General features: G+C 47.0%; 1 protein-coding gene across 3 annotated transcripts in view; it reads right to left on the minus strand.

The window, feature by feature from the left end:
• Positions 1-27,263, minus strand: part of slain2 (SLAIN motif family, member 2) — a 101,125-nt gene that overhangs the window by 50,102 nt on the left and 23,760 nt on the right. For all 3 annotated transcript variants that reach the window (XM_068035775.1, XM_068035784.1, XM_068035764.1), the window contains exon 3: positions 13,900-14,073. In XM_068035775.1, coding sequence (XP_067891876.1) covers positions 13,900-14,073 — 174 coding nt within the window. The remainder of the gene's footprint in view (positions 1-13,899; positions 14,074-27,263) is intronic.

Consider the following 27,263-nt stretch of genomic DNA (forward strand, 5'->3'; position numbering starts at 1 on the left):
GGTCACTGACCCGAAACGTTAACTCTGCTTCTCTTTCCACAGATACTGCCAGACCTGCTGAGTGATTCCAGCATTTCTTGTTTTTGTTTGTGTTAAATCTGTGCTCTCTGGTTACCAACCCTTCTGTCACTGAAAACAATTTATTATTTACTCTGAAGCCGCCATCGTGATCTTCCCAATACTTCTAATGCGCGGTGCCCAGAAAGGATATATTTTGCTTTGCAAGCAGTGCAGCGCAGATTCACCAGAATTTTACTGGGCTCTAAGGGTTAGATTGTAAGAGATTACGTAAACTGGATTTGTAATCCCTGGAATATAAAAAGTATATGGGATGATTTGACTGAGGTTTTTAGGATTTTGTAAGGAACTGATAGGGTGTTTTGAGAGAAACTTTTTCAGCTGGTGAGTGGAAGGAGGTGAGGGGGTTGGCAGTCTAGGACAAAGGGACAAAACTTTAAAATCAGAGCCAAGTCATTCACAAGAAGTGAGGAAACACTTTCAAGCAAAGGTTGATAGAAATGTGCAACTCCCTCCCACAAAAAGCTGTAGATGCTCACCCTATTAATAGTTAGGAGCAAGAAGAGAAATCATTGCTGGAGAGGTGTTGACTGTGTTAGGAAATATAGGAATTAAGCAACACAAAGACAGTTCCACTTAGGTGATGCAGTGAAGGAGGATGGCATGGCCAACCTGGTCAAAAGCTTCAGGAAGGTCAAGAACGGATAAAATGCCATGATCGCTGTCACAGAAAATATCAGTGACTTTAACCTGGACTCTCTCAGTATGTTTGGCAAGGCCAGAACCAGACTGAATGTAATGTCACTCTGCACAAAAGCCAATTATTAAATGTTGTTGGGGCAGTGACCAGAAAAACATTGTTCTGCAAATGTTGGTCATACAAAAATTCTGGATGACAATCACCAAGATTACAAAGGTTTCAACAAGCTTATAATTCAAGCAGAGCAATGCCTAAAACTTCTGCTGGATAGTGAGGCGATCCCATGAACTGATATAACTTATGGAAGCATCAAGGTGCTGTTTCCTCCTATTCTGGAATAGCACAAACTTTTCCACATCAGATATGGGTGGACTGTCTACAGGATATATGTAATTGGAACTGAAGTACTGTCAGTGCCCAGAGTGGAACCAATACCAGGTAACTTGGGCTAACTTTCTGAATGACAATTCCCCTTCCATACATATACTTCCCTGTACATAAAAGCTGAATTCCAGAGGTGAGGTGAGAGTGACTGCCCTTGACCGAGTATGGCATCAAGGAACCCTAGCAAAACTGGAGTCAGTGGGAATCAGGAGGAAAACTCTCTGCTGGTTGCAGTCATACCAAGCACAAAGGAAGATGGTTGTCATCTGATGGAGGTCAAACATGTCAGTCCCAGGACATCACTGCAGGAATTCCTCAGGTAGTGTCCTAGGCAACAATCTTCATCTGCTTCATCAATGACCTTCCCTCTATCATAAGGTCAGGAGTGGGGGCATTCACTGAAGATTGCACAATGTTCAGCACCATCCGTGAGTGCTCAGCTAATGAAGCAGCCAGTGTCCAGATGCAGCAAGACCTGGACCACATCCATGCTTGGGCTGATCAGGGATAAGTAACATTCACACCACACAAGTGCCAGGCAATGACCATCTCAAACAAAAGAATATCTAACCATTACCCCTTGATGTTCAATGGCATTACCATCGCTGAATGTCCCACTATCAACATCATGGGGATTACCATTGATTAGACTGGACTCTTCTTCTTTGGCCTCCTTGTCTCAAGAGACAAAGGGCCTGGAGGTGGTCAGTGGTTTGTGAAGCAGCGCCTGGAGTGGCTATAAAGTCCAACTCTGGAGTAACAGACTCCTACACAGGCGCTGCAGATAAAATTGGTTGCCAGGGCAGTTACACAGTTGGCTCTCGCCATGCGCTTCTATCTTTTTACCTGCCAACTGCTAAGTCTCTTCGACTCGCCACACTTTAGCCCCGCCTTTATGGCTGTCAGCCAGCTCTGGCGATCACTGACTCCCACGACTTGTGATCAATGTCACAGGACTTCATGTCGCATTTGCAGACGTCATTAAAGAGGAGACATGGACAGCCGGTGGGTCTGATACCAGTGACGAGTTCGCTGTACAATGTGTCCTTGGGGATCCTGCCATCTTCCATGCGCTCACATGGCCAAGCCATCTCAAGCACCGCTAGCTCAGTAGGGTGTATATGCTGGGGATGTTGGCCGCCTCGAGGACATCTGCGTTGGAGATACGGTCCTGCCACCTGATGCCAAGGATTCTCCGGAGGCAGCAAAGATGGAATGAAATGAGACATCGCTCTTGGCTGACATACGTTGTCCAGGCCTCGCTGCCGTACAGCAAGGAACTGAGGACACAGGCTTGAAACACTCGGACTTTTGTGTTCCACGCGAGTGCGCCATTTTCCCACACTCTCTTGGCCAGTCTGGACATAGCAGTAGAAGCCTTTCCCATGAGCATGTTGATTTCTGCATCGAGAGACAGGTTACTGGTGATAGTTGAGCCTAGGTAGGTGAACTCTGGAACCACTTCCAGAGTGTGGTCGCCGATATTGATGGATGGAGCATTTCTGATGTCCTGTCCCATGATGTTCGTTTTCTTGAGGCTGATGCTTAGGCCAAATTTGTTGCAGGCTGCCGCAATCCTGTCCATGAGTCACTGCAGACAGTGTGAGATGTTAATGCAGCATCGCCAGCAAAGAGGAGTTCCCTGATGAGGACTTTCTGTACTTTGGTCTTTGCTCTTAGACGGGCAAGGTTGAACAACCTGCCATCTGATATTGTGTGGAGGAAAATTCCTTCTTCTGAAGACTAGAACGCACGTGAGAGCAGCAGGGAGAAGAAGATCCCAAACAGTGAAGGTGCGAGAACACAGCCCTGTTTCACACCACTCATGAAGGGAAAGGGGTCTGATGAGGCACCGCTATGTTGAATTGTGCCTTTCATATTGTCATGGAATGAGGTGATAATACTTAGTAGCTTTGGTGGACATCCGATCTTTGCTAGTAGTCTGAACAGACCACGTCTGCTGACTAGGTCAAAGGCTTTGGTCAGATCAATGAAAGCAAAGTAAAGGGGCATCTGCTGTTCTCGGCATTTCTCCTGTAACTGGCGAAGGGAGAACAGCATGTCAATGGTGGATCTCTCTACTCGAAAGCTACACTGTGCCTCAGGGTAGACACGCTCAGCAAGCTGCTGGAGCCTGTTTAAAGTGACTTGAGCAAAGACCTTCCCCACTATGCTAAGCAGGGAGATTCCACGGTAGTTGTTGCAGTCACCGCGATCACTCTTGTTCTTATAGAGGGTGATGATATTGGCATTGCCCATGTCCTGTGGTACTGCTCCCTCATCCCAGCACAGGCAAAGCAGTTCATGGAGTGCTGAGAGTATAGCAGGCTTGGCACCCTTGATTAATTCAGGGGCGATGCCGTCCTTCCCAGGGACTTTCCCACTGGCTAGAGAATCAATGGCATCACCGAGTTCCGATTTTGTTGGCTGTTCATCCAGCTCATCCATGACAGGCAGAGACTGGGCTGCATTGAGGGCGGTATCAGCGACATCATTTTCCCTGGAGTACAGTTCTATGTAATGCTCCACCCAGCGGTCCATTTGCTTGTTGGTCAGTGATCGTTTCCCCGATTTAGACTTGAGGGGGGCATTCTTCTTGATGGTTGGCCCAAAAGCTCTCTTAATGCCATCATACATTCCTCTGATGTTCCCGGTGTCGGAGGCCAGCTGAATACGACTGCATAGGTGTTGTCAGTAGTCATTTGCGCAGCGCCTGGCTGTTCTTTGTGCAGCGCTTCTGGCTGCTTTAAGTGCTACAGACGTTAACTCGCTGGGGGCTTTCTTGTAGTTCAACAGTGCAGTGCGCTTAGTGGCTATGACAGGTTCCAGCTCTTCAAAGTGAGATTGAAACCAATCTGCGTTCTGATTCACACATTTGTCATAGGTGGTCATTGCTGAGTCATAGATGGCGTCTCTGATGTGGGCCCACTTAGTCTCTGCATCCCTTGTAAGAATGTTTTGAAGGGCTTTCTCAAGTGAATTTAGAAACTTATGTAACAGCTGTGGATAAGAAATTCTGCTAGTGTTGATGCACGGGCGGCCCTTCTGCTTGGAGTGATCAAGCTTCTTTGGTTTGAGTCTAACTTTGCTGCACACCAGGGAGTGGTCGGTGTCGCAGTCCGCACTGTGGAAGCTGCGTGTGATTTGAACGCTGTTTAAAGAGGCTCGCCTTGTGACGATGAGGTCCAGCTGGTACCAACGACGTGATCTTGGGTGCCTCCAAGAAACCTGGTGACAGGGTTTAGTATGAAAGAACGAGTTGGTGATGCAGAGGTTGTGATAGGTACACAACCCAAGCAGTCTCTGCCCATTCTCATTCATCCTTCCAATGCTTATAGCGCCCAAAGCAGGAGGACCATGAGTCATGGTCGGCCCCAACGCTGGCATTAAATTTCCCCAGCAGGAACAGATGTTCGGATTGGGGATGCTACTAATGATATTATGGAGTTCCTCGTAGAACTGGTCTTTAACTTCAGGTGGGGAGCAGAGTGTTGGAGCATAGATGCTGAGTAGGTGTACTGGACCAGAGGCAGTGAGCAGTCGGATGGACAGTCTGTGTTCCGGGCCATTTGAATAAAAGCAAAATACTGCGGATGCTGGAAATCTGAAATAAAAACAAGAAATGCTGGAACCACTCCATGCTGTCTTGGTTCTTCAGGATCCCTACCCTGCCAGAAGGTGGTGTAGTCTTGCTCTCTTAGAGATCCGCTCGCAGGGAGGCATGTCTCCTGGAGTGCTGAGATGTCCACATTGAGTCTACTGAGCTCGTTGTTAACGATGGCAGTCTTCTGAGAATCGTTGATTTCTGTAGGGTCTTCCGACAGGCCAGGACACGTAGATCTGACATTCCAGCTTGCAAAACGAAGGGCTGGTACCTTCTTTCCTTTTTTTAATCATGCTGTTTGGTGCAGTGCTACAGTCCACTTGTCGGGCAGAGACCCTGAGCTCCAAGCACCCATTGAAGCAGGTGGACTGTGGCGGGACAGAAACTTACTGACCGGGGGCTGCCCGGTTTGAGGCGGGTGGTAGCTGTCCAATGAGATGCGATGACCTCTCCCACCGACAAAGACAACCGGTGGCACCCAATCTCTACGCCAATTGAGCTGGGCTTATAACCCGTAACTGCTGCCTTCCGTGTTGTTTTGGTCGCTGTGAGGTAACTATGGAGTGACCTCTCCATGGCGAATGCCTGGGCAGATGCATGGAGGTTGGGAGTTGCCCATGCGTCAAAACCCCCACTCGGCTTTCCTGGTGGGTTCCAAAGGTGTGCAGAGCACGACGTTTGGCACCGGTATGGCTGCAGGAGCTGCCAGAAACATGCCAAAGGTGTTCCGCTCCGGATTTTCTGTTCAGGTTTACGCCCTTAGCCTTGGTTTCTCCCGAGTTGCCCACAAGACAGTTAGGGCCCCTGCTCAGGGATAGGTGGATGCCGGTGGGAGGAGGCGAGGGGAAGGGGGTGGGGGGGAGGGGGAGTGGAGGGAAGGGGGTGCGAGGGGGGCAGGGGAGGGGTGCGAGGTGGAAGGGGGGGGGGGGGTGGAGAGCTGGGAAGGGATATCTAGGAGCTTGGGAGCTCCGGCCTCGGTATGAGCAGCTGAGCCTCCGCCTGATGGCTCAGGAGTAGAAGCAGCTGGAGCTCCCGGTGCCGCTGGCTCCGAGCGATGGCGGCGGCTGCCTGCGGAGATCCAACAACGTGCCCATGAACAACGGCTTGAGTGACAACGCTCAGGTTTTTCAGCTAGATGCCCAATTTGGACAGGACTAGCCACATAAATATTGTGACTACAAGAGCCCAGGTCAGCGGCTGGGAATTCTGCTGCGAGGAACTCACCTCCTGACTCCCCAGTGCCTGTCCACTATTTACAAGGCACAAGTCAGGTGTGTGATGGAATACTCCCCACTTGTCTAGATGGGTGCAGCTCTAACAACACTAAAGAAGCTCGACACGATCCAGGGCAAAGCAGCCCGCTTGATTGGCACCCCATCCACCACCATCAACACTGACGCGCAGAGGCAGCGGTGTGTACCATCTACAAGATACACTGCGGCAACTCACCAAGACTCCTCCGACAGCATCTTCCAAACCAGTGACCTCTATCACCTAGAAGGACAAGGGCATCAGATGCATGGGAACACCACCACCTGCACAATCCCCTCCAAGCCACACACCATCCTGACTTGGAACTATATTGCCATCCCTTCACTATCACTGGGTTAAAATCCTGGAATTCCCTAACAGCACTGTGAGTGTACCTACACCCAAAGACTGCAGCAGTTCAAGGCGGCAGCTCACCACCACATTCTCAAGGGTAATTAGGGATGGGCAATTATTGCTGGCCTAGCCAGTGACGCCCACATCCCATGAACGAATTGAAAAAAACATATACAGGGAAGCCATATTTCGGAAGGAAGGTTGGTAGCAGCAGTACATTCATCTTAAGTTTGGTGCAAAAACAGTACTTCAAACCTGCATAGGTTCAAATCAATTTAACAGAATCAGTCTTGGCAGGAAGAAACCTGAGTCACGGAGCAGCAGACCTGAGAGAGGGGTCCTAGGTTCTGCAATGCAGTGGGGGAGGCCTTTGTGCAGGAAGCTGAAAGGAGGAGAGGCCCTATAGATAGACACTGCAAAGGCAGAGAGAGCAGACAGCCACCAAGTTCAATGCCAAGAGTCTGATCCCGAGGACCTGGACACAGTGTCAGAAAACATTCAATGATCTCACATAAGTGGTCGAGGTCAGTGAATGCATCTTCAAATTCTATATCCAACCAACTGCACCACCCATCTCACACAATGCTCAATGCACATACCCCCATAACTCAGCCAACACTCTCTACCAATCAGGACTCATGTCTAACGTGCATATGCTCCACCTCACGCTTACAAACTTAGCACTGCTGAGAGCTTCACACCCATATATTGCAGCTTCCACATTCTGCCAGCTATACAGCTATGACAGGCGCATCACCCAAACATGTTGCAACACACTCACTGACACATTTCCCTCTCTCTTGCAGGACAACATTGCCCACAACAGGAGGGTGCAGAAACAAACAAACGGGAGACAGGAATGGCCTGCCCTCACCCCGTGGAGGAGACTCTGCTCGGCATTATTGGTGCTGTTAGTTTGGCCGTGGCAAGTGGCATCACTGAAGCCACCCAAGATGGACGGTGCGTTCCTGAGTTACGTACCTTATGAAATCCCACTTCATCCCCATCCCGTAATCTTGTATGAGGTACAAGCTGCAGATGGTCTAACCACGCACCTCCTGCTTTCTCCCATGCCCCCTTTCCTCACACCAACCCTCCCCTTGTGCCCTTATGCTTTCAGATACCCAAGAACTGCTAGCTGGACAGCCAGTGGTGCCTGAGGACGAAGGCTCAGTAGACCTCTGAGGAAGAAGCACTGTCACTTGATCTGACACACACAGCCATCAGCTCAGATACTGGCACTGCATGTGGTGAGTTACCAGGCATGAGTGAGCTGTAGCCAGGCCAGGGGGAAAAAGGATAGTGCATGTGCCAGCTTCCCAGAGGGCAAGGTTGCAGACAAGTTCAGCTGCAGGGGACCCAGATGAGGACTTCAATAAGCAGCATACAGGCAAAGGCTGATGGGTATGCACACAGAAATCCTTAATGCATTGGCAGGTGTGCTAGAGAGCCTGCTGTCACTGTTAAAAAGCATGGAGGAGCCTGGCTCCAGCTTGGCATAGGGCTTCTCGCAGAGCTTGGAGCCCATCCTTCCAAGCGTGTAAGTGGTGACAAACTCCATGAGAACACTTACTGTGATGCAGTGTCTGATGGCTGATGTCTCAGCTTCCATTGCAGCACAGGCAGAAGTCACACAACACCCAAGTGCTGAGAAGCTCAGACTGAGGTCATGAGATCTGTCTGTTGCCAAACAAGCTCAGCTTGGTGCCATGCAGGTTTAGACTGCTGCCATCATGGCTTCAAAATACCAGCATTCAAAGTTAAGGATTGTATTTGACTAAAGCGGCTTTATAATGTTGCAAAAAACAGTAGTATGCTTGAGGATTGAGAGATTTAGAAACCAGCAAAGGGCCACAAAAAAGTTGATATAAAGGAAAAAAAATAGAATGAGAGTAATCTAACCAGGAATATAAAAACAGATTGCAAGAGCTTTTCCAAGTATACAAAAAGGAGAGTAGCTAAGTGGGGCGGCACAGTGGCGCAGTGATTAGCACCGCAGCTTCACAGCTCCAGGGACCCGGGTTAGATTCTGGGTACTGCCTGTGTGGAGTTTGCAAGTTCTCCCTGTGTCTGCGTGGGTTTTCTCCGGGTGCTCCGGTTTCCTCCCACAAGCCAAAAGTCTTGCAGGTTGATAGGTAAATTGGCCATTATAAATTGTCACTAGTATAGGTAGGTGGTAGGGAAATATAGGGACAGGTGGGGATGTTTGGTAGGAATATGGGATTAGTGTAGGATTAGTATAAATGGGTGGTTGATGTTCGGCACAGACTCGGTGGGCCGAAGGGCCTGTTTCAGTGCTGTATCTCTAATCTAAACTAATCTAAATGTTGGTCCCTTAGATGCAGAGATAGGAGAAATTATCATGGGAAATGAGGAAATGGCAGGGACTTGTGTAGAATACACAAGTTACATTCCAGAAATAAAGGGTAACCTGGGGTCTAATAACAGTGAAGAAATTAAACTAATCGATATCAGCAGAGAAAAAGTACTGGAGAAACTTAAAGGACTAAAATCCGACAAATCCCCAGGACCTGATAGCCTACATCCTAGGGTTCTAAAAGAGGCAGCTGCAGAAATAGTGGATGCATTGATGATTTTTGAAAATTCCCTAGATTCTAGAACAGTCCCAGCGGATTGGAAGTTAGCAAATCTGACACCAATATTCAAGGAGGGAGAGACACAACAGGGAACTACAGGCCAATTAGCCTGACATCAGTCATCGGGAAATTGCTGGAACCTATTATGAAGCAAGTCTTAACAATGCACCTAGAAAATCATTGTATGATCAGACAAGTCAACATGGCTTTACGAAAGGGAAGCTGCGTTTGACAAATTTATAAGAGTTTTTTGAGGATGTAACTGGTAGGGTAAAGGGGAACTCGTAGATGTAGTATACTTGGATTTCCAAAAGACATTCGCTAAGGTGCCACACAAAAGGTTACTACGCAAGAGAAGAGCTCATGGAGATGGGGGTAATATATTAGCATGGATAGAGGATTGGTTAACAGACAGGAAGCAAAGGGTAGGGATAAATGGGGCATTTTCAAATTGGCAGGCTGTAACTAGTAGAGTGCCGCGAGGATCGGTATTGGGGCCTCAGCTATTTACAATCTATATTAATGATTTAGACAAAGAGACAGTGAGTAATGTATCCAAGTTTGCTAACAATAGAAAGATGGTGGAAATGCAAGCTATGAGGATGACACAAAGAGGTCACAAAGAGATCCAGACAGGTTAAGTGAATGGGTAACAAGGTGGTAGATGGAGTATCATGTGGGGAAGTATGAGGTTGTCACCCTTGGCTGGGGAATCTGGAACACGGGGGGCACAGTCTCAGGATAAGGGGCCGGTCATTTAGGACTGAGATGAGGAGAAATTTCTTCAGCCAAAGGGTTGCGAATCTTTGGAATTCTCTACCCCAAAGGGTTGTGGATGCTCTATTGTTGAATACATTTAAGACTGAGACAGAGTTTTGGACTCTCAGGGAATCATAGGATATGGGGAGTAGACAGAAAATGAGAGTTGAAGCCGAAGACCAGCCACGATTGTACTGAATGGCTGAGCATGCTTCATGGACTGGATGGTCTATACTCCTGCTCCTATTTTTTGTGTTAAAGGGGCTTTCAGGCTTTCACAGCAGTCTAGCAATCTGTATTGCAGCAGATTACTAGGATTCCTGAAGTGTCGCCTCAGCCGCTCTGCTAGTGCCCCTGCCAGCCAGCCAGCTCAGACTCCTTCCGCCCCTGCAGAGATGGTGGAGTCCGAAGCCACGTCCTCAAGGCCCAGTGTGTGCTGCTCAATATTGTCCTGCAAAGCCATCTGCAGTCTCCCCCATTGAAAGTCAGCAGCCTTCCACCAGTCTTTGCAGCCAAAGGGGGAGCAATGGAGGAGCACTAGGCCAGGCAAAGGCACCGCAATACAGGCAATAAGGAAATGCACCTGGATGATTAGTTGAGTATTGTATGGGGTTTTGGATTTGTTGTTATATAAAGTTGGTGTGGAATGGTTCTTTTGTGGCTTTCATTTCAGGATTGTGACCAAGAGATGCTGTGACGATCGCTAGCTGAGGAATGGTAAGGTGGGGAAGTATTGAACAACAGGGGTTTGGGGATTCATTCAGGGTAATTGGAATTTGATGCTCATGGACAGCCATTTGGACCACGGATATGCCGACTGCCTCCTCCTCCTGAAGCATCACTGACGCCCTGGTGGCAAAGGCTGCCTGCCCTCATGACGACTAGATTGTGGAGACGCAGACCACCACGAATCGAGGTCATGCTCCGCGTACTGAAGGGCTCCCCCCCACCGAGGAGTGGTCCAGGCATTGGAACCCTTTCTTCAGGATGTCAATGGTCTGCTCTATGATATGCCTTGTTGTAACATAGTTCTCATTGTACAGGCACTGTCCACATGTGGTGGGGTTGCAGCGGGGAATCATTAGCCACACGCACAGCAGACAGCCTTTCCACCGAGTAGCCACCCTCTGGTTCAAAGTGGTGGCTCAAAGGTGGATAGAACTGCAGACTGGGGCAGGATGAAAGCATTGTGACTTCACAACATGGCGATCAACCCATGCTGCGCTGGAACTGGGCAGTGCAGCCCTAGCCCCTCCTTTCTTTTATATAACCCAACCAGGTCCCGTCGTGCAAGACCATTGGCCTTATGGAACCTTATTTTGCAGTCCAGAAGTTGTCTCTTCTCCCCTACCCACAAAAGCAGCAAAGGCAGAGTTCTGTGGTTGGAGTAAGGAGGCAGGAATATGACCCCCTGGTTCTTCAGTTGTGTTGGGTACACAATGGAAATACACCATTTGCCACATTTGAAAAATAGGGGAAAAAGCTAACCTTCCAATATTTATAAATTAAGTTTTTCCTTCACATTTTTGTAATGTTACCATAGTATTTCTGTCCTTAGTAGCTGAAGAACTGGAGTGATATTTTACATTTTCTTCACTGGAAAATGCCACAACTGACATTGTAATAGCGTTTATCATTCGATCTTACCAGCATGTGGTGAAGTAAAATTATGTCAGACAGATGTCTTGTCATTATTGGACTGGTGCCTTTATTCAAAGCTTAGATTAAGATTTTAAAACCATTAGCAACTAACAGTATATCAAAATCAAATTTCCTGCAAACATCTGAAATTGTGTGTTTTTTTTAGAATTAGAATTAGAACATTACAGCGCAGTACAGGCCCTTCGGCCCTCGATGTTGCGCCGACCTGTGAAACCATCTGACCCACACGATTCCATTTTCATCCATATGTCTATCCAATGACCACTTAAATGCCCTTAAAGTTGGTGAGTCTACTACTGCTGCAGGCAGGGCGTTCCACGCCCCTACTACTCTGAGTAAAGAAACTACCTCTGATATCTGTCCTATATCTATCACCCCTCAACTTAAAGCTATGTCCCCTGGTGTTTGCCATCACCATCTGAGGAAAAAGACTCTCACTATCCACCCTATCTAACCCTCTGATTATCTTATATGTCTCTATTAAGTCACCTCTCCTCCTCCTTCTTTCCAACGAAAACAACCTCAAGTCCCTCAGCCTTTCCTCGTAAGACCTTCCCTCCATACCAGGCAACATCCTAGTAAATCTCCTCTGCACCCTTTCCAAAGCTTCCACATCCTTCCTATAATGCGGTGACCAGAACTGCACGCAATACTCCAGGTGCGGTCTCACCAGAGTTTTGTACAGCTGCAGCATGACCTCGTGGCTCCGAAACTCGATCCCCCTACTAATAAAAGCTAACACACCATATGCCTTCTTAACAGCCCTATTAACCTGGGTAGCAACCTTCAGGGATTTATGTACCTGGACACAAAGATCTCTCTGCTCATCCACACTACCAAGAATCTTCCCATTAGCCCAGTACTCTGCATTCCTGTTACTCCTTCCAAAGTGAATCACCTCACACTTTTCCGCATTAAACTCCATTTGCCATCTCTCAGCCCAGCTCTGCAGCCTATCTATGTCCCTCTGTACCCTACAACATCCTTCGGCACAATCCACAACTCCACCGACCTTAGTGTCATCCGCAAATTTACTAACCCACCATTCTACACCCTCTTCCAGGTCATTTACAAAAATGACAAACAGCATTGGCCCCAAAACAGATCCTTGCGGTACACCACTAGTAACTAAACTCCAGGATGAACATTTGCCATCAACCACCACCCTCTGTCTTCTTTCAGCTAGCCAATTTCTGATCCAAAGCACTAAATCACCTTCAACCCCATACTTCCGTATTTTCTGCAATAGCCTACCGTGGGGAACCTTATCAAACGCCTTACTGAAATCCATATACACCACATCCACTGCTTTACCCTCATCCACCTGTTTGGTCACCTTCTCGAAAAACTCAATAAGGTTTGTGAGGCACGACCTACCCTTCACAAAACCGTGCTGACTATCGCTAATGAACTTATTCTTTTCAAGATGATTATAAATCCTGTCTCTTATAACCTTTTCCAACATTTTACCCACAACCGAAGTAAGGCTCACAGGTCTATAATTACCAGGGCTGTCTCTACTCCCCTTCTTGAACAAGGGGACAACATTTGCTATCCTCCAGTCTTCCGGCACTATTCCTGTCGACAATGACGACATAAAGATCAAGGACAAAGGCTCTGCAATCTCCTCCCTAGCTTCCCAGAGAATCCTAGGATAAATCCCATCTGGCCCAGGGGACTTATCTATTTTCACACTTCCCAAAATTGCTAACACCTCCTCCTTGTGAACCTCAATCCCATCTAGCCTAGTAGTCTGAATCTCAGTATTCTCCTCGACAACATTTTCTTTCTCTACAGTAAATACTGACGCAAAATATTCATTTAACGCTTCCCCTATCTCCTCTGATTCCACACACAACTTCCCACTACTATCCTTGATTGGCCCTAATCCAACTCTAGTCATTCTTTTATTCCTGATATACCTATAGAAAGCCTTAGGGTTTTCCTTGATCCTATCCATCAATGACTTCTCGTGTCCTCTCCTTGCTCTTCTTAGCTCTCCCTTTAGATCCTTCCTGGCTAGCTTGTAACTCTCAAGCGCCCTAATTGAGCCTTCACGTCGCATCCTAACATAAGCCTTCTTCTTCCTCTTGACAAGCGCTTCAACTTCTTTAGTAAACCACGGCTCCCTCGCTCGACAACTTCCTCCCTGCCTGACAGGTACATACTCATCAAGGACACGCAGTAGCTGCTCCTTGAATAAGCTCCACATTTCGATTGTTCCCATCCCCTGCAGTTTCCTTCCCCATCCTACGCATCCTAAATCCTGCCTAATCGCATCATAATTTCCTTTCCCCCAGCTATAATTCTTGCCCTGCGGTATATACCTGTCCCTGCCCATCGCTAAGGTAAACCTAACCAAATTGTGATCACTATCACCAAAGTGCTCACCTACATCTAAATCTAACACCTGGCCGGGTTCATTACCCAGTACCAAATCCAATGTGGCATCGCCCCTAGTTGGACTGTTTACATACAGGCCTCTATTAAGAACCCAAGTTATTACACAGTAGCACATGCACAGTTATGAAACCCATTAAATGACCACTATGATCTGAAGGTCACTGTACCTGTACTTCCAGGCGTCGTCATCAACTGTTTCACGAGTGGTGCAGTTCGGACTGGTGTAGAGGACGGGGAACTGAAGCCACTGCCATAGGGACTGCTGCCTCCACTTGGACTGAAAGAACTTGGGTAACCAGCAGGATAACAAGAGCTACTGAACAGACTCCGCCTTTTGTTATCTGCAAGATGAAAAACAAATGACATTGTGTGTCAGCTGTGGCTCAGTTGGTAGCACTCTCCCCTTGAACCCAGAACCATGTGGCTCAAAGTCCCACTTCAGGACTCCAGCACAAAAATCAAGGGACAGCTGCACTGCCGAAGGTGCTGTCTTTCGGATGAGATGTTAAACCGAGGCCCCATTTGCCTGCTCTGGTGGATGTAAAAGATCCTATGGTACTATTTCGAAGAATAGCAGGGCAGTTATCCAGGCCAATATTCATCCCTCAATCAACATCACAAAGAGATTATCTGGTCATTATCACATTGCTGTTTGTGCGAGTTTACTGTGTGCAAACTTTCCTACATTACAACAGTGACTACGACTTCAAAAGCACTTTGAGATGTCCAGTGGTCATGAAAAGTGCCATATAAATGCAAGTCTTTCTTTTTCTTTATTGACCTAATGTGATAGATAGGATTGGAATAAATATTTCCAAAATGAGTTAAAGTATTTCTGCTGCTCATAGCAATGTCAACTTCCTTGCATCATTAAAGCATGCTCCTTGTTCACTTTAACAGAAACACTGACACAGCTGAAATCACATTGGTCATTTGTGGTACCCAACCAGCATGCACCACAGACACCAATCAATTCAACTTCCAAAAATCCCAACAGGAGAGAATCAGAGATGTGGTAAACAGCTAGGTCAAAGAGGTGGATTTGAAGGAGAATAGTAAAAGAGGACAGAGAGATGAGGAAGGGAATCACAATGAGTAGGACCTAGGCCAGGGGTCTGCAACCTGCAGCTCCTGAGCTGCATGCGGCTCTTTAACATCTCATTTATGGCTTCCAAGCTTTTCCAGTTGGATCACATTAGCATGAAAACAGCCGAAAAAAAATAAATCAAGCAAAGTAAGGGCCATGTTTTTATTGTGAGGATAAAATGCTAACCATTATGCTGCACTTTACAGTTTCAAATGATGATTTTAATGAAAAAATATCGAGCTCTAAATAAACCTGTTCGAGTGGTCATAGCTACACCGTGGTTATAGCTAATGCAGAGCGACCACGCTCTGGAAGTGGTTCAAGAGTTCACCTACCTAGGCTCAACTATCACCAGTAACCTGTCTCTAGATGCAGAAATCAACAAGCGCATGGGAAAGGCTTCCACTGCTATGTCCAGACTGGCCAAGAGAGTGTGGGAAAATGGCGCACTGACACGGAACACAAAAGTCCGAGTGTATCAGGCCTGTGTCCTCAGTACCTTGCTCTATGGCAGCGAGGCCTGGACAATATCTGTCAGCCAAGAGCGACGTCTCAATTCATTCCATCTTCGCTGCCTCCGGAGAATACTTGGCATCAGGTGGCAGGACCGTATCTCCAACACAGAAGTCCTCGAGGCGGCCAACATCCCCAGCTCGTACACACTACTGAGTCAGCGGCGCTTGAGATGGCTTGGCCATGTGAGCCGCATGGAAGATGGCAGGAACCCCAAAAACACATTGTACAGCGAGCTCGCCACTGGTATCAGACCCACCGGCCGTCCATGTCTCCGCTTTAAAGACGTCTGCAAACGCGACATGAAATCCTGTGACATTGATCACAAGTCGTGGGAGTCAGTTGCCAGCGTTCGCCAGAGCTGGCGGGCAGCCATAAAGACGGGGCTAAAATGTGGCGAGTCGAAGAGACTTAGTAGTTGGCAGGAAAAAAGACAGAGGCGCAAGGGGAGAGCCAACTGTGTAACAGCCCCGACAAACAAATTTCTCTGCAGCACCTGTGGAAGAGCCTGTCACTCCAGGCGCTGCTTCACAAACCACTGACCACCTCCAGGCGCGTATCCATTGTCTCTCGAGATAAGGAGGCCAAAGATTTGATTTGTGCAAGGAACAGATTTTGTTGTTGAGATAGTTGTTTCTAATCTAGCTGAGGCACTAAATTATTCTGAATGTGCTATTAGATGCTTTTTTAAAAATCACGAGAATCATTAGCTGAAAACAATTGCCTTAATTCTATGCATCTTAAGTTATGGTTTGTTTTACATACAAAACATACGAACATAACAAATTAGAAGTAGGAGTAGGCCACTTGGCCCCTCGAGCCTGCTCCATCATTCAAGATGATCATGGCTGATCTGATTGTAATCTCAACTCCACATTCCCGCCTACCCCCAATAAAAATAACTTTACTGACAGAATTATAGTAAAAAAAAAGTCAAAGAATGCAATAATTCAGAGTTAAGACTATTTTAATTTTGATTTTTTTTCATTGATACATAAATTCAAAACATGTATTTTATTTATTATATATGCACATTATGCACGGTATGAGAGATACTTGGCAATTTGTCGGAAGAGAATCTCATGCCTCTTCATTAGAGGCTGATTGCTGTCTGCTGAGAGGATGGGTATTGCACTGTTGGTTTTGGGGCCATAGACAAAACGGAGTCTTTCATGGACAACCTTCAGGTTGTGTTTATTGGCAACTTCCGGAAGCTCCGCAGTCTTGTTCTACCACTATCATTTCTTGATCTCTTAGTTACACCTGCAACTTGCGTTTTACTTGATGGCGATTTTTTTGTCAGATACGTAGGATCTGGGAGCATTGTGTACATCATCTAGCAGCTTGGCTATATCTTGCTTGTTCTTGTCAAACCAATCTTGATGCTTCCGTTTAACGAATCCAAGGACCTCAGATGCTAGGAGTGATATCCTTTAACTTCCAAGAATCTTCAATGTCTACTTTATCTTCTGGGATACCAGTAAGCTCTATGGTACTTTTTGTTCCAGTTCCTGTCTCTCGGCCGAGTCTTTTAGGATAATTATGTCAAGCTTCCTTTGTGGTTTGCATCTGTCGTAGCGCTTTAGGTGTTATCTTCAGGGACATGATGCTCCTGACAAGCCGATGGCCTGACCAGCATTCAGCACCTCTAAGGTAGCGGAGAGCGCGCACATCCTTGAGGTCTCTGTCGTAAAATAATGTATACCAACCTATGCCAATGTTTAGATCTGAGGTGCATCCATGTTGTTTTCAATTTATTAGCTTGTTGGAAAATTGTATTTGTGATGTTGAGGTCAAACTCACTGCACTTAGAGAGAAGCTGGCTGTTAGAGTTTACTATACCAATGCCGTGATGTCCCTGTACTCCCCTCCATTTTATTACACGCTGTCCCAACATGGGCATTGAAATTACCAAGAATGATTAATTTGTCCTGGTGTAGTACTCTTCTGATGATCTGGCTGAAATCGTCACAGAATGCTTCTTTGACCTCGTGTGTGTCATTATTGGTGCATAGGTGCTGACAAGTGTTGCATACTGGTTCCTAGCAAGACTTATTCGAAGTACCACGAGTTGGTTGTTGATACCCTTGGGAAGTGAGTTCAGCTTACGTGCCAATTCAGATCAAATGGCAAAGCCCAGACCTGACTGTCGAGGCTGGTCCTTGGACCTGCCTATCCAATAGAACGTGTTGCTTGTGCTTACTTCCTCAAGATGAGACTCCTCTGCAAACCTGGTTTCACTGAGAGCAGCTACACCAATATTGTACCTGTGCAGCATTCTGGCTGAGGGCTCTTCTACTTTCTGGTCTTGTATTATTGCCTAAAAGCATTCTGACATTCTGTGAGCCAAGCGTTATCCGATAGTTAGTTGTCCTTTGAATTTGAGTTTTCTTTATGTTTCAACCACAGTGATTGGTGACCAGCCACGAGTCACAATAGTCACAAGACAGACTATATAGAGTTCCTAAAGTACAACAGCGTAGCCTGTACTTACATGGTTAACTACTGGGACCAAGACGTCATTACTATCTACATGCAAGGAGTTGATACAACAGCTTGTTTCTTGGTTGTCAGCTACTATCATTCAGTTCACGTCAATTAATATCTTTTAGGTTTATTACGCTCTGGATGTTCTGCATGCATGAATGCTCACTACTAGCCTTTAATCCCATAACTCTTCCAATCTTTATTGCAACAGGCACGTTCCCTATCTACAATGGAGTCCATTGGAAATTGATATGCCATTCTCCCACTTGCCCACCCCCAGGAGTATTTTTAAGACAGTAGAAAGTCTTAAGCTTAGGCAGCTGGAAGCACGGCCACCAATGATGGAACAATGAAAATTGAGGATGCGCAAGAGGCCAGAATTGGAGGATGCAAGAGATCTCAGAGGGTTGTACGGCTAGAGGATGCTACATAGATAGGGAAAGGCAAGGTCATGGAGGGATTCGAAAACAAGGATGAGAATTTTTAAATAGAGGCGCTGCCAGACTGGGAGTCAATTTAGGTCCATGAGCTCTGGAGTGATAAGTTAACGGAAATTAGTGCGTGTCAGGATGCAGGCAGCATCGTTTTCATGAGTTCAAGTTTATGGAGGGTGGAAGATGGAAGGCCAGCTAGCAGAGCATTGAATACAAGGATAAGGAAGTCTTACTACAATTGTATAGGGCTTTGGTGTGACCATACCTGGAGTACTGCATGCAGTTTTGGTCTCCATATCCAAGGAAGGATCTACTTGCCATAGAAGCAGTACAGCGAATGAACGTTCACTAGACGGATTCCTAGGATGAGAGGGTTGTCCTATAATGACAGGCTGAGTAAATTGGATAAATTCTGGAATTTAGAAGAGGTGATCCATTGAAACATACAAGATTCTGAAGGGGCTTGACAGGGGAGACACATGTTTCCCCTGGCCGGGGAATCTAGGACACAAAGGAATCTCAGGTTAAGGGATGGATCATTTAGGACTGAGCGAAGGAGAAATTTCTTCACTCAGACTGTTATTAATTTTTGCAATTCTCTACCCCAGAGACATGTGGATGCATCGTTGAGTATATTAAAGGCTGATAGATAAGAGTTTTGGTCTCCCACGAAATCAAGGGATATGGGGAGTAGGCAGGAAAGTGGAATTGAGGCAGATCAGCCATAATCGTATTGAATGGCGGAGCAGGCTTAAGAGGCTGTGTTGGTCTACTCCTGCTCCTATTTCTTATGTTCTTGGACTTTTAATGTTCTGTAATGAATGCAAATGCTTCCAGGCCACTTCAAATGTGTGCAAACATTAGTTTTCCCTTTGTTTACCTTTGATTACCACCAAGACGATGGACAATGCATTTGTATAAAATCACCAAAGTGACTTCAGCATTAAATAGTTAGTGCATCATGCAATTATGAAGGATGAAGTAAATTTTAACACCAGAACATGACTTTGAAAACTTATTTGTAAATCTATGCTCATTTAGTGGGGCATGTCTCTGGCTCTTCCTTTGTTCTGCCAATGAGTGTGGTGTCACCTGCATACCTGAGATTCCATATGTTACGACCTCCTAACATGGTCTTGCTCCTTCTCTGGCTTTCTTCAAGCCTCCCTCTATCCACATCTCTGTCATCTACCCATCCGAATTTTCCTCTTCTTCTGTTTCTTCGCTCAATTTCTCCTTCAACTGTTGCCAAAACAAAGCTGTCAGGTCTTTGTTTCTGATGTCCACACTTGGCTATCTTTCTCTAACTATACTTAGCAACCCTTTTGATTCCTGAACTTCTACTCTTGATATAACCCACTCATTTATCTTTCTGTCCATCCAGCTAATTGTCAGCATCCTCTGCCATACCCACATTTCATAAGCTGTTATCCTCCTCATCCTCTTCGGAGTCCAACTCTCGCATCCATGGAACTGCAACACTTGACACTAGTGAATGTACTAGATGTTTTTTCAACTTCATGCTGATGCTTTTGGACATCCAGATGCTACTTAAGTCACTGGTCACACCTCTTGCCCTAGCTAATCTAACCTATATTTCATTTATGGATGTAACTTTGGTGTTTATTTTAGAGCCAAGGTACTTGAATTTCTCCAATACCTTTATCTTGGTGCTTCTAATCTCGACTTTGCCTCATTTATGTTCAATCCAAAACACTCTGTCTTTTGAATAGGCATGCCATAGTCTCTGGCTCTTCCTTTGTTCTGCCGATGAGTGTGGTGTCACCTGCATACCTGAGATTCCATATGTTACGACCTCCTAACATGCAGCCACTTCTCTCTGGTAACTCTCTTCCTGTACTATCCTTATTATCTTCTCTTGCACAGCATTAAACAGCATGGATAACAGAAGATACACTTGCCTGACTCCCTTCTCGAACAGGTATGTTCATCACCAACTCTGAAAACTTGTGAAACATTTCTGTATAGCTCTTGTATTAGCCACACACGATGTTTGGGTACAACCAAAGTCTATAAGTGCCTTCCATAGAGCACCGTGCTAGACAGTGTCGAAAGCTTTGGCATAGTCTATGAACATAAGCCAAAGCTGGGCTTCCTGCTTGTTTTCACATTCCTCCATGTGATTCCTGAACATAACGTCAGTTGCACCCTTTCCCAGAATGAAACCAAACTGCTCCCGTCACATCTCTGTTCACAGTGGAGTGACTCTGCCTAATGACGTCAAGCAGTACTTTACAATGCATGTCTGATGAGACTTAGTGTACAATGTTTGACAGTCCTGTATGTCTGCTATCTTTGGCATTGTGACCATCTCACACTTGCAAACCCATTCATCTGTTGTCCATACATCAATAATTTCTTTCATTGCATCTACTACTGTTTCACCGCCCTCTTTTAGTGATCAGATACCAGCAGAAGCTTGTCCTTCTGCCTTCCAATCAGGGTTCTTAATAGCTTTTCTTATCTCATCTTTTAGTACCTCAGGTTCTAGTGCTTCTTTTAACTTCTAATCTTTGTAGTTTATCGTTTCTGGTTCTTCTTCAAACAATTTCATACAGTAATTTTCCCATCTCAGCCTGATCTTGTTCTTATCATATACACATCTTTGTTTTCGTCCTTGATAAAAGATTGGACAGGTAGGAAAGTTTGGACAGGCTAGGCTTGTATTGCTGAAACTTAGAAGAGAGGCGACTTGATTGAAACATAAAAGATCCTGAGGGGTCTTGACAGGGTGGATTGTGGAAAGGATGTTTCCCCTTGCGGAAGAATCTAGAACTAGGGGTCACTGTTTAAAAATAAGGGGTCGGCCATTTAAGACAGAGATGAGGAGAAATTTTTTCTCTCAGAGGGTCGTGAGTCTTTGGAATTCTCTTCCTCAAAAGGCAGTGGAAGCAGAGTCTTTGAATATTTTTAAGGCAAAGGTAGACAGATTCTTGATAAGCAAGGGGATGAAAGGTTATCGGGGGTAGGTGGTAATGTGGAGTAATCAGTTCAGCCCTGAACTTATGAATGGCAGAACAGGTTCGAGGAGCCGAGTGGCCTACTCTTGATCCTAATTCGTATGTTCCTATGATACCTATTCCTGGGTTTACTTATTTCTTTCCAGCTATGATCTTGACTAGTGAATATACTTTCTTGGTGTTACCATTCTTGAAAGCTTCCTCAACTCTTTCCCTCTGCCAGTTGTTTTTGGCTTTTATACAGATTTCTTCACATCAGCACACAATCTGGGGTATTCTCTGCTTTGTACATCAATCTGTACAAACACTGCTAATTAACTGGTTAGGTTTTCACTTTCGCTGATGAATGCAGAGTTGTAACATGGGCTTTATTAGCTTTCTTAACAGCAACCAGCATAACTGTTTTAGCACTGTGTTTTGTGGCCAGTTTCTGGTGTGTGATTTCTAGCCTTTTCCTCTGTTCCTCTTTTTCTTTCCTCCCCTAATGTTTCCCCTCAGCATACATCGTGCATATACTTCACCAGCTTGCCACCGACAGATTCACTAGTCGTGTGTCTTCTTGCGAAGTACTCCAAACTTGACTTATCCTCCGCTTTCAGTGCCTATTTCACAGTTTGGATGGCATTGTATGAGCCAACATTCATCCAGATAGACCCCGAGTCAATTATATTAGCCACTGTGCTGAAAGAACCATGAACCATAGGTATTTGGAAGCAGCTCACCAAAGCAAATACAATTCTGCAGAGTGCGTTGCACCTCCCTCCCTTGTGTACTTCATTTCATCAGAAGTCTAACCTTCTTTCCTTTTTTTTGGGAACAACTTTTTACCTGTATGGAATTGTCTGACCTCCAGGTGGAAGCTCTGAAGTTCTCCCTCAGTGTCCCCATCCAACTCACCACACACACACACAAACACAAACACGCGCACACACACAAACACACTACCCATCCAATTCCCCACACACACTCTGTACTCAATCCAACTCTCCCACATACATGCACACTGTACCCCATCCACCTCCCCTCCTTCATGCAGAGGCACACTGTACCCCATCCAACTCACCCCCAGACACGCACACTGTACCCCATCCAACTCACCCCCATACATGCACACTGTACCCCATCCACCTCCCCTCCTTCATGCAGAGGCACACTGTACCCCATCCAACCCACCCCCATACATGCACACTGTACCCCATCCAACTCACCCCACACACACACTGCACTCCATCCAACACTCCCCCACACTCACTGTACCCCATCCAACATTCTGCCCTGTACATACTCACACTGTACTCCAACCAAGTACCCCTCCTTACACAAACAGCAGCCCATCCACCTCCCCCCTCCATGCACACACACACAGTTTCCCATATAACTAACCCCCATACACGCACACTGTACCCCATCCACCTCACCCCCATACACGCACACTGTACCCCATCCACCTCACCCCCATACACGCACACTGTACCCCATCCACCTCCCCCTTCATGCACAGGCACACTGTATCCCATCTAACTCACCCCCATACACGCACACTGTACCCCATCCACCTCCCCCCTTCATGCACAGGCACACTGCACCCCATCCAACTCACCCCCCACTCGCGCACTGCACCCCATCCAACTCACCCCCCACTCGCGCACTGCACCCCATCCAACTCAGCCCCCACACGCGCACTGCACCCCATCCAACTCCCCCCCCCACACACGCGCACTGCACCCCATCCAACTCCCCCCCCCCACACACGCGCACTGCACCCCATCCAACTCCACCCCCCACGCGCGCACTGCACCCCATCCAACTCCTCCCCCCACGCGCGCACTGCACCCCATCCAATTCCTCCCCCCACGCGCGCACTGCACCCCATCCAATTCCTCCCCCCACGCGCGCACTGCACCCCATCCAACTCCTCCCCCCACGCGCGCACTGCACCCCATCCAACTCCTCCCCCCACGCGCGCACTGCACCCCATCCAACTCCTCCCCCCACGCGCGCACTGCACCCCATCCAACTCCTCCCCCCACGCGCGCACTGCACCCCATCCAACTCCTCCCCCCACGCGCGCACTGCACCCCATCCAACTCCTCCCCCCACGCGCGCACTGCACCCCATCCAACTCCTCCCCCCACGCGCGCACTGCACCCCATCCAACTCCTCCCCCCACGCGCGCACTGCACCCCATCCAACTCCTCCCCCCACGCGCGCACTGCACCCCATCCAACTCCTCCTCCCACGCGCGCACTGCACCCCATCCAACTCCTCCCCCCACGCGCGCACTGCACCCCATCCAACTCCTCCCCCCACGCGCGCACTGCACCCCATCCAACTCCTCCCCCCACGCGCGCACTGCACCCCATCCAACTCCTCCCCCCACGCGCGCACTGCACCCCATCCAACTCCTCCCCCCACGCGCGCACTGCACCCCATCCAACTCCTCCCCCCACGCGCGCACTGCACCCCATCCAACTCCTCCCCCCACGCGCGCACTGCACCCCATCCAACTCCTCCCCCCACGCGCTCACTGCACCCCATCCAACTCCTCCCCCCACGCGCTCACTGCACCCCATCCAACTCCCCACCCCACGCACGCACTGCATCCCATCCAACTCCCCCCCCCACCCCTACTCCCCAAGCGCGCACTGCACCCCACCCAACTCCCCACACGCGCGCACGGCACCCCATCCAACTCCCCACCCACCCCCACTCCCCAAGCGCGTACTGCACCCCACCCAACTCCCCACACGCGCGCACGGCACCCCATCCAACTCCCCACACACACACTGTACCCCATCCACCTGCCTCCCAAAACACACACAGACACTGTACCCATCCGATGGTTAGAGAACCTTCCAAGCCTCATTGTGAAGAAGACACGGCGACTAGGATGCTTTGGTGGTGACAGTGTGTTGCGTGGCACAAAGCGTACTTCTCCGCTCCAACACCTGTTCACCCTATTACCGTCAACTACTGGGTATGTGACATCCATGAAAACCGACCGACCACCCACCCACCCTCACTCACTCACACACTCATCCAACACTGTCTCACCACACACATTGTACCCCTTCCAACTCCCCCCACTCATGTACACTGTACCCCATCCAACAACTTGCCATCACACACATTGTACCCCATCCAATTCCCCCCGCAACACACACACTGTACCCTATTCAACTCTCCCCCCACATACACACAAACACACACTGTATCCCATCCAACATGGGCAGCTTCATGGCTGGCCAGCTTTAAATAAAAAAAATCAGAAATCGGTCATTTACTGGAAATGTCTCATTCCGGTGGAGGCAAGATGAGTAGTAATCACTCCTACTAATGCCATCATGGATAGATGCATCTGCAACAGATAGAGTGATGGAGGTCAAGTAGCTTACTGCCCCATGTTGGTTCCATCCCCCACTGATGCAGAACCTAGTCTGACAGTTATGTCCTCTGGACTCAGGCAGCAGAGTCTGTGGTGATACTAGCATCAGTGGAGGATGCTGTAAACCTCACCCAGTCGATGTCCTTGCACTTCAGTTTTTCCTCCACGGAGGAATACTGATTTGTCAGTTGAGAGGGAGGGCAGGTGATTAGCACGAAATTTTCTTTGCCTTGTTTGACCAGAAGCGATGAGACCTTAAGTCTGGAGTCAATATGGACGATTCCCTGGGCCACTCTCACCTGACTGTACATCACTGTGTCCACGCTGATGGTAGGTCTACTCTGCAGTTGGGACATGACATTTCTAAGAATAATGGTGAGAGAGTCTGGGAAAGAGTCTGGGTTGCTAGCTGTTAGATATGATCTAGTGAATACAACTATATCAGGCTATTGTTTGCCTAGAATGTGGGGCAGTGCTCCTATTCCAATTGTGAAGAGCACTTTGCAGTGTCAACTGGGCTGATTTGTTCTTCACATTACATAGGTACAATAGTATCACTCCATTTACAAGTAACTACCAGTGAGTTTACGGCAATACGAATATGGGGATCCTGGTGACATTATACACTATCTATACCCCTTGCCATTTTGGTTCCACCTGCCTGAATTATTCTATGAACAATGTTAAGGAACTCTTGGTAACAGTACAAAATGACACCAGAAATCCTTTACCACTATTGCTAATATTTTTCAGTTATATCATGATCGAAGCCAAAAACTATTCAAAACTTTAATAGCATTTATTAAACTAAACTGATACTCTCAGAAGCTCTGCATAACAGCTACAATGTAAAAACATAGAACATATAATATAACTTACAATATGCAAGTGATAATAGATGATTATATTTATATTATTAAACACGAACTAAATTACACATCCTTTCCAAGCATCCATTATTTTAAACAAAAACAAGAAATGCTGGAATCACTCAGCAGGTCTGGCAGCATCTGTGGAAAGAGAAGCAGAGTTAACGTTTCGGGTCAGTGACCCTTCTTCGGAACTGAAGAAGGGTCACTGACCCGAAACGTTAACTCTGCTTCTCTTTCCACAGATGCTGCCAGACCTGCTGAGTGATTCCAGCATTTCTTGTTTTTGTTTCAGATTTCCAGCATCCGCAGTATTTTGCTTCCATTATTTTAACATGGTTTTACCGAATTATATATATTTACGCAGGAAGCGTCAATTTGGCCCATTATGTTTGTGAAAGCCCTTTACGAGAGCAATCCAAAACTAATCGCTGAAAGCAAGCAATCAGGTGCAGCAAGCCATTAGGAAGGCAAATGGTATGTTGGCCTTCATTGCAAGAAGATTTGAGTACAGGAGCAAGGATGTCTTACTGCAGTTATATAGGGCCTTGGTGAGACCACATCTGGAGTATTGCGTGCAGTTATGGTCTCCTTATCTGAGGAAGGATGTTCTTGCCTTGGAGGGATTGCAAAAAAGACTTACTAGGCTGTTTCCTGGGATGACAGGATTGACGTATGAGGAGAGATTGGGTCGACTAGGCCTATATTCACCACAGTTTAGAAGAATGAGAGGGGATCTCATAGAAACCTATAAAACTCTAACAGGACTAGACAGGCTGGATGCAGGGAGGATGTTCCCGATGGCTGGGGAGTGCAGAACCAGGATCACAGTCTCAGGATATGGGGTATGCCATTTAGAACCGAGATGAGGAGAAATTTCTTCACTCAGAGGGTGGTGAACCTGTGGAATTCTCTACCGCTGAAGGCAGTGGAGGCCAAGTCATTAAATATATTCAAGAAGGAGACAGATATATTTTTTAATGCCAAAGGTTTCAAGGAATATGGGGAGAAAGCAGGAACAGGGTACTGCATTGGACGATCAGCCATGATCTTTTTTTGAATGGCGGAGCAGGCCCGAAGGGCTGAATGGCCTACTCCTGCTTCTATTTTTTATGTTTCTATGTTTCTAATTCCAGTGTCCTGCACTCTCCACACTGCTTGCATTTTCCTCTGTTCCAAATATTTCTCCAATTTTTCCACACAGTATCCCAGCGACACTATGTAAAGAAATTGCTCCTAACCCCTTGTTCTCTAAGAGACCATTTTAAATTGATGATCATTCAGCACAGACTCCCAAACAGAAGAAAAAGTCTTTCTCTAGTCACTCTTAAAGATTTTTAAATTAAGAATTTTTGTAAGTATTTTTTCAGCCTCCTTTGTACCAACAGGAACAGTCTGGTCAGGCAAACCCCCACCTGCCAAGACTGAGGCACACATTATTTCGCCACATGAACAAAAACTTAAAATTGCAAGACCCTGACTGGAAGGACATTTACATAGAGCTAGCAATGTTGAACTTAAAGGGACCCAATAGTTACTTCCCCAATACACAGAACTGGTCAGACCAGTTTTAGTCACATGACTAGCTGGCTGTTGCAGAGAATTTGAACTTCCAAAGGATTTTGAGGAGACTGTTCCATATAAGGAGCTAGTCACATGACTAATCTGCTGGGCAACCTGTGAGTTTTTGTTTGAATTTGAACTCCCAAAGGAATCGGAACAGACAGAATGCCGTGAACAAGGTTTAAGACGAATACTGGGCCCCAACGAAACGC

The sequence above is a fragment of the Heterodontus francisci genome, chromosome 1 (genome assembly GCF_036365525.1).
Source record: "Heterodontus francisci isolate sHetFra1 chromosome 1, sHetFra1.hap1, whole genome shotgun sequence".
Taxonomy (NCBI): Eukaryota; Metazoa; Chordata; class Chondrichthyes; order Heterodontiformes; family Heterodontidae; genus Heterodontus; species Heterodontus francisci.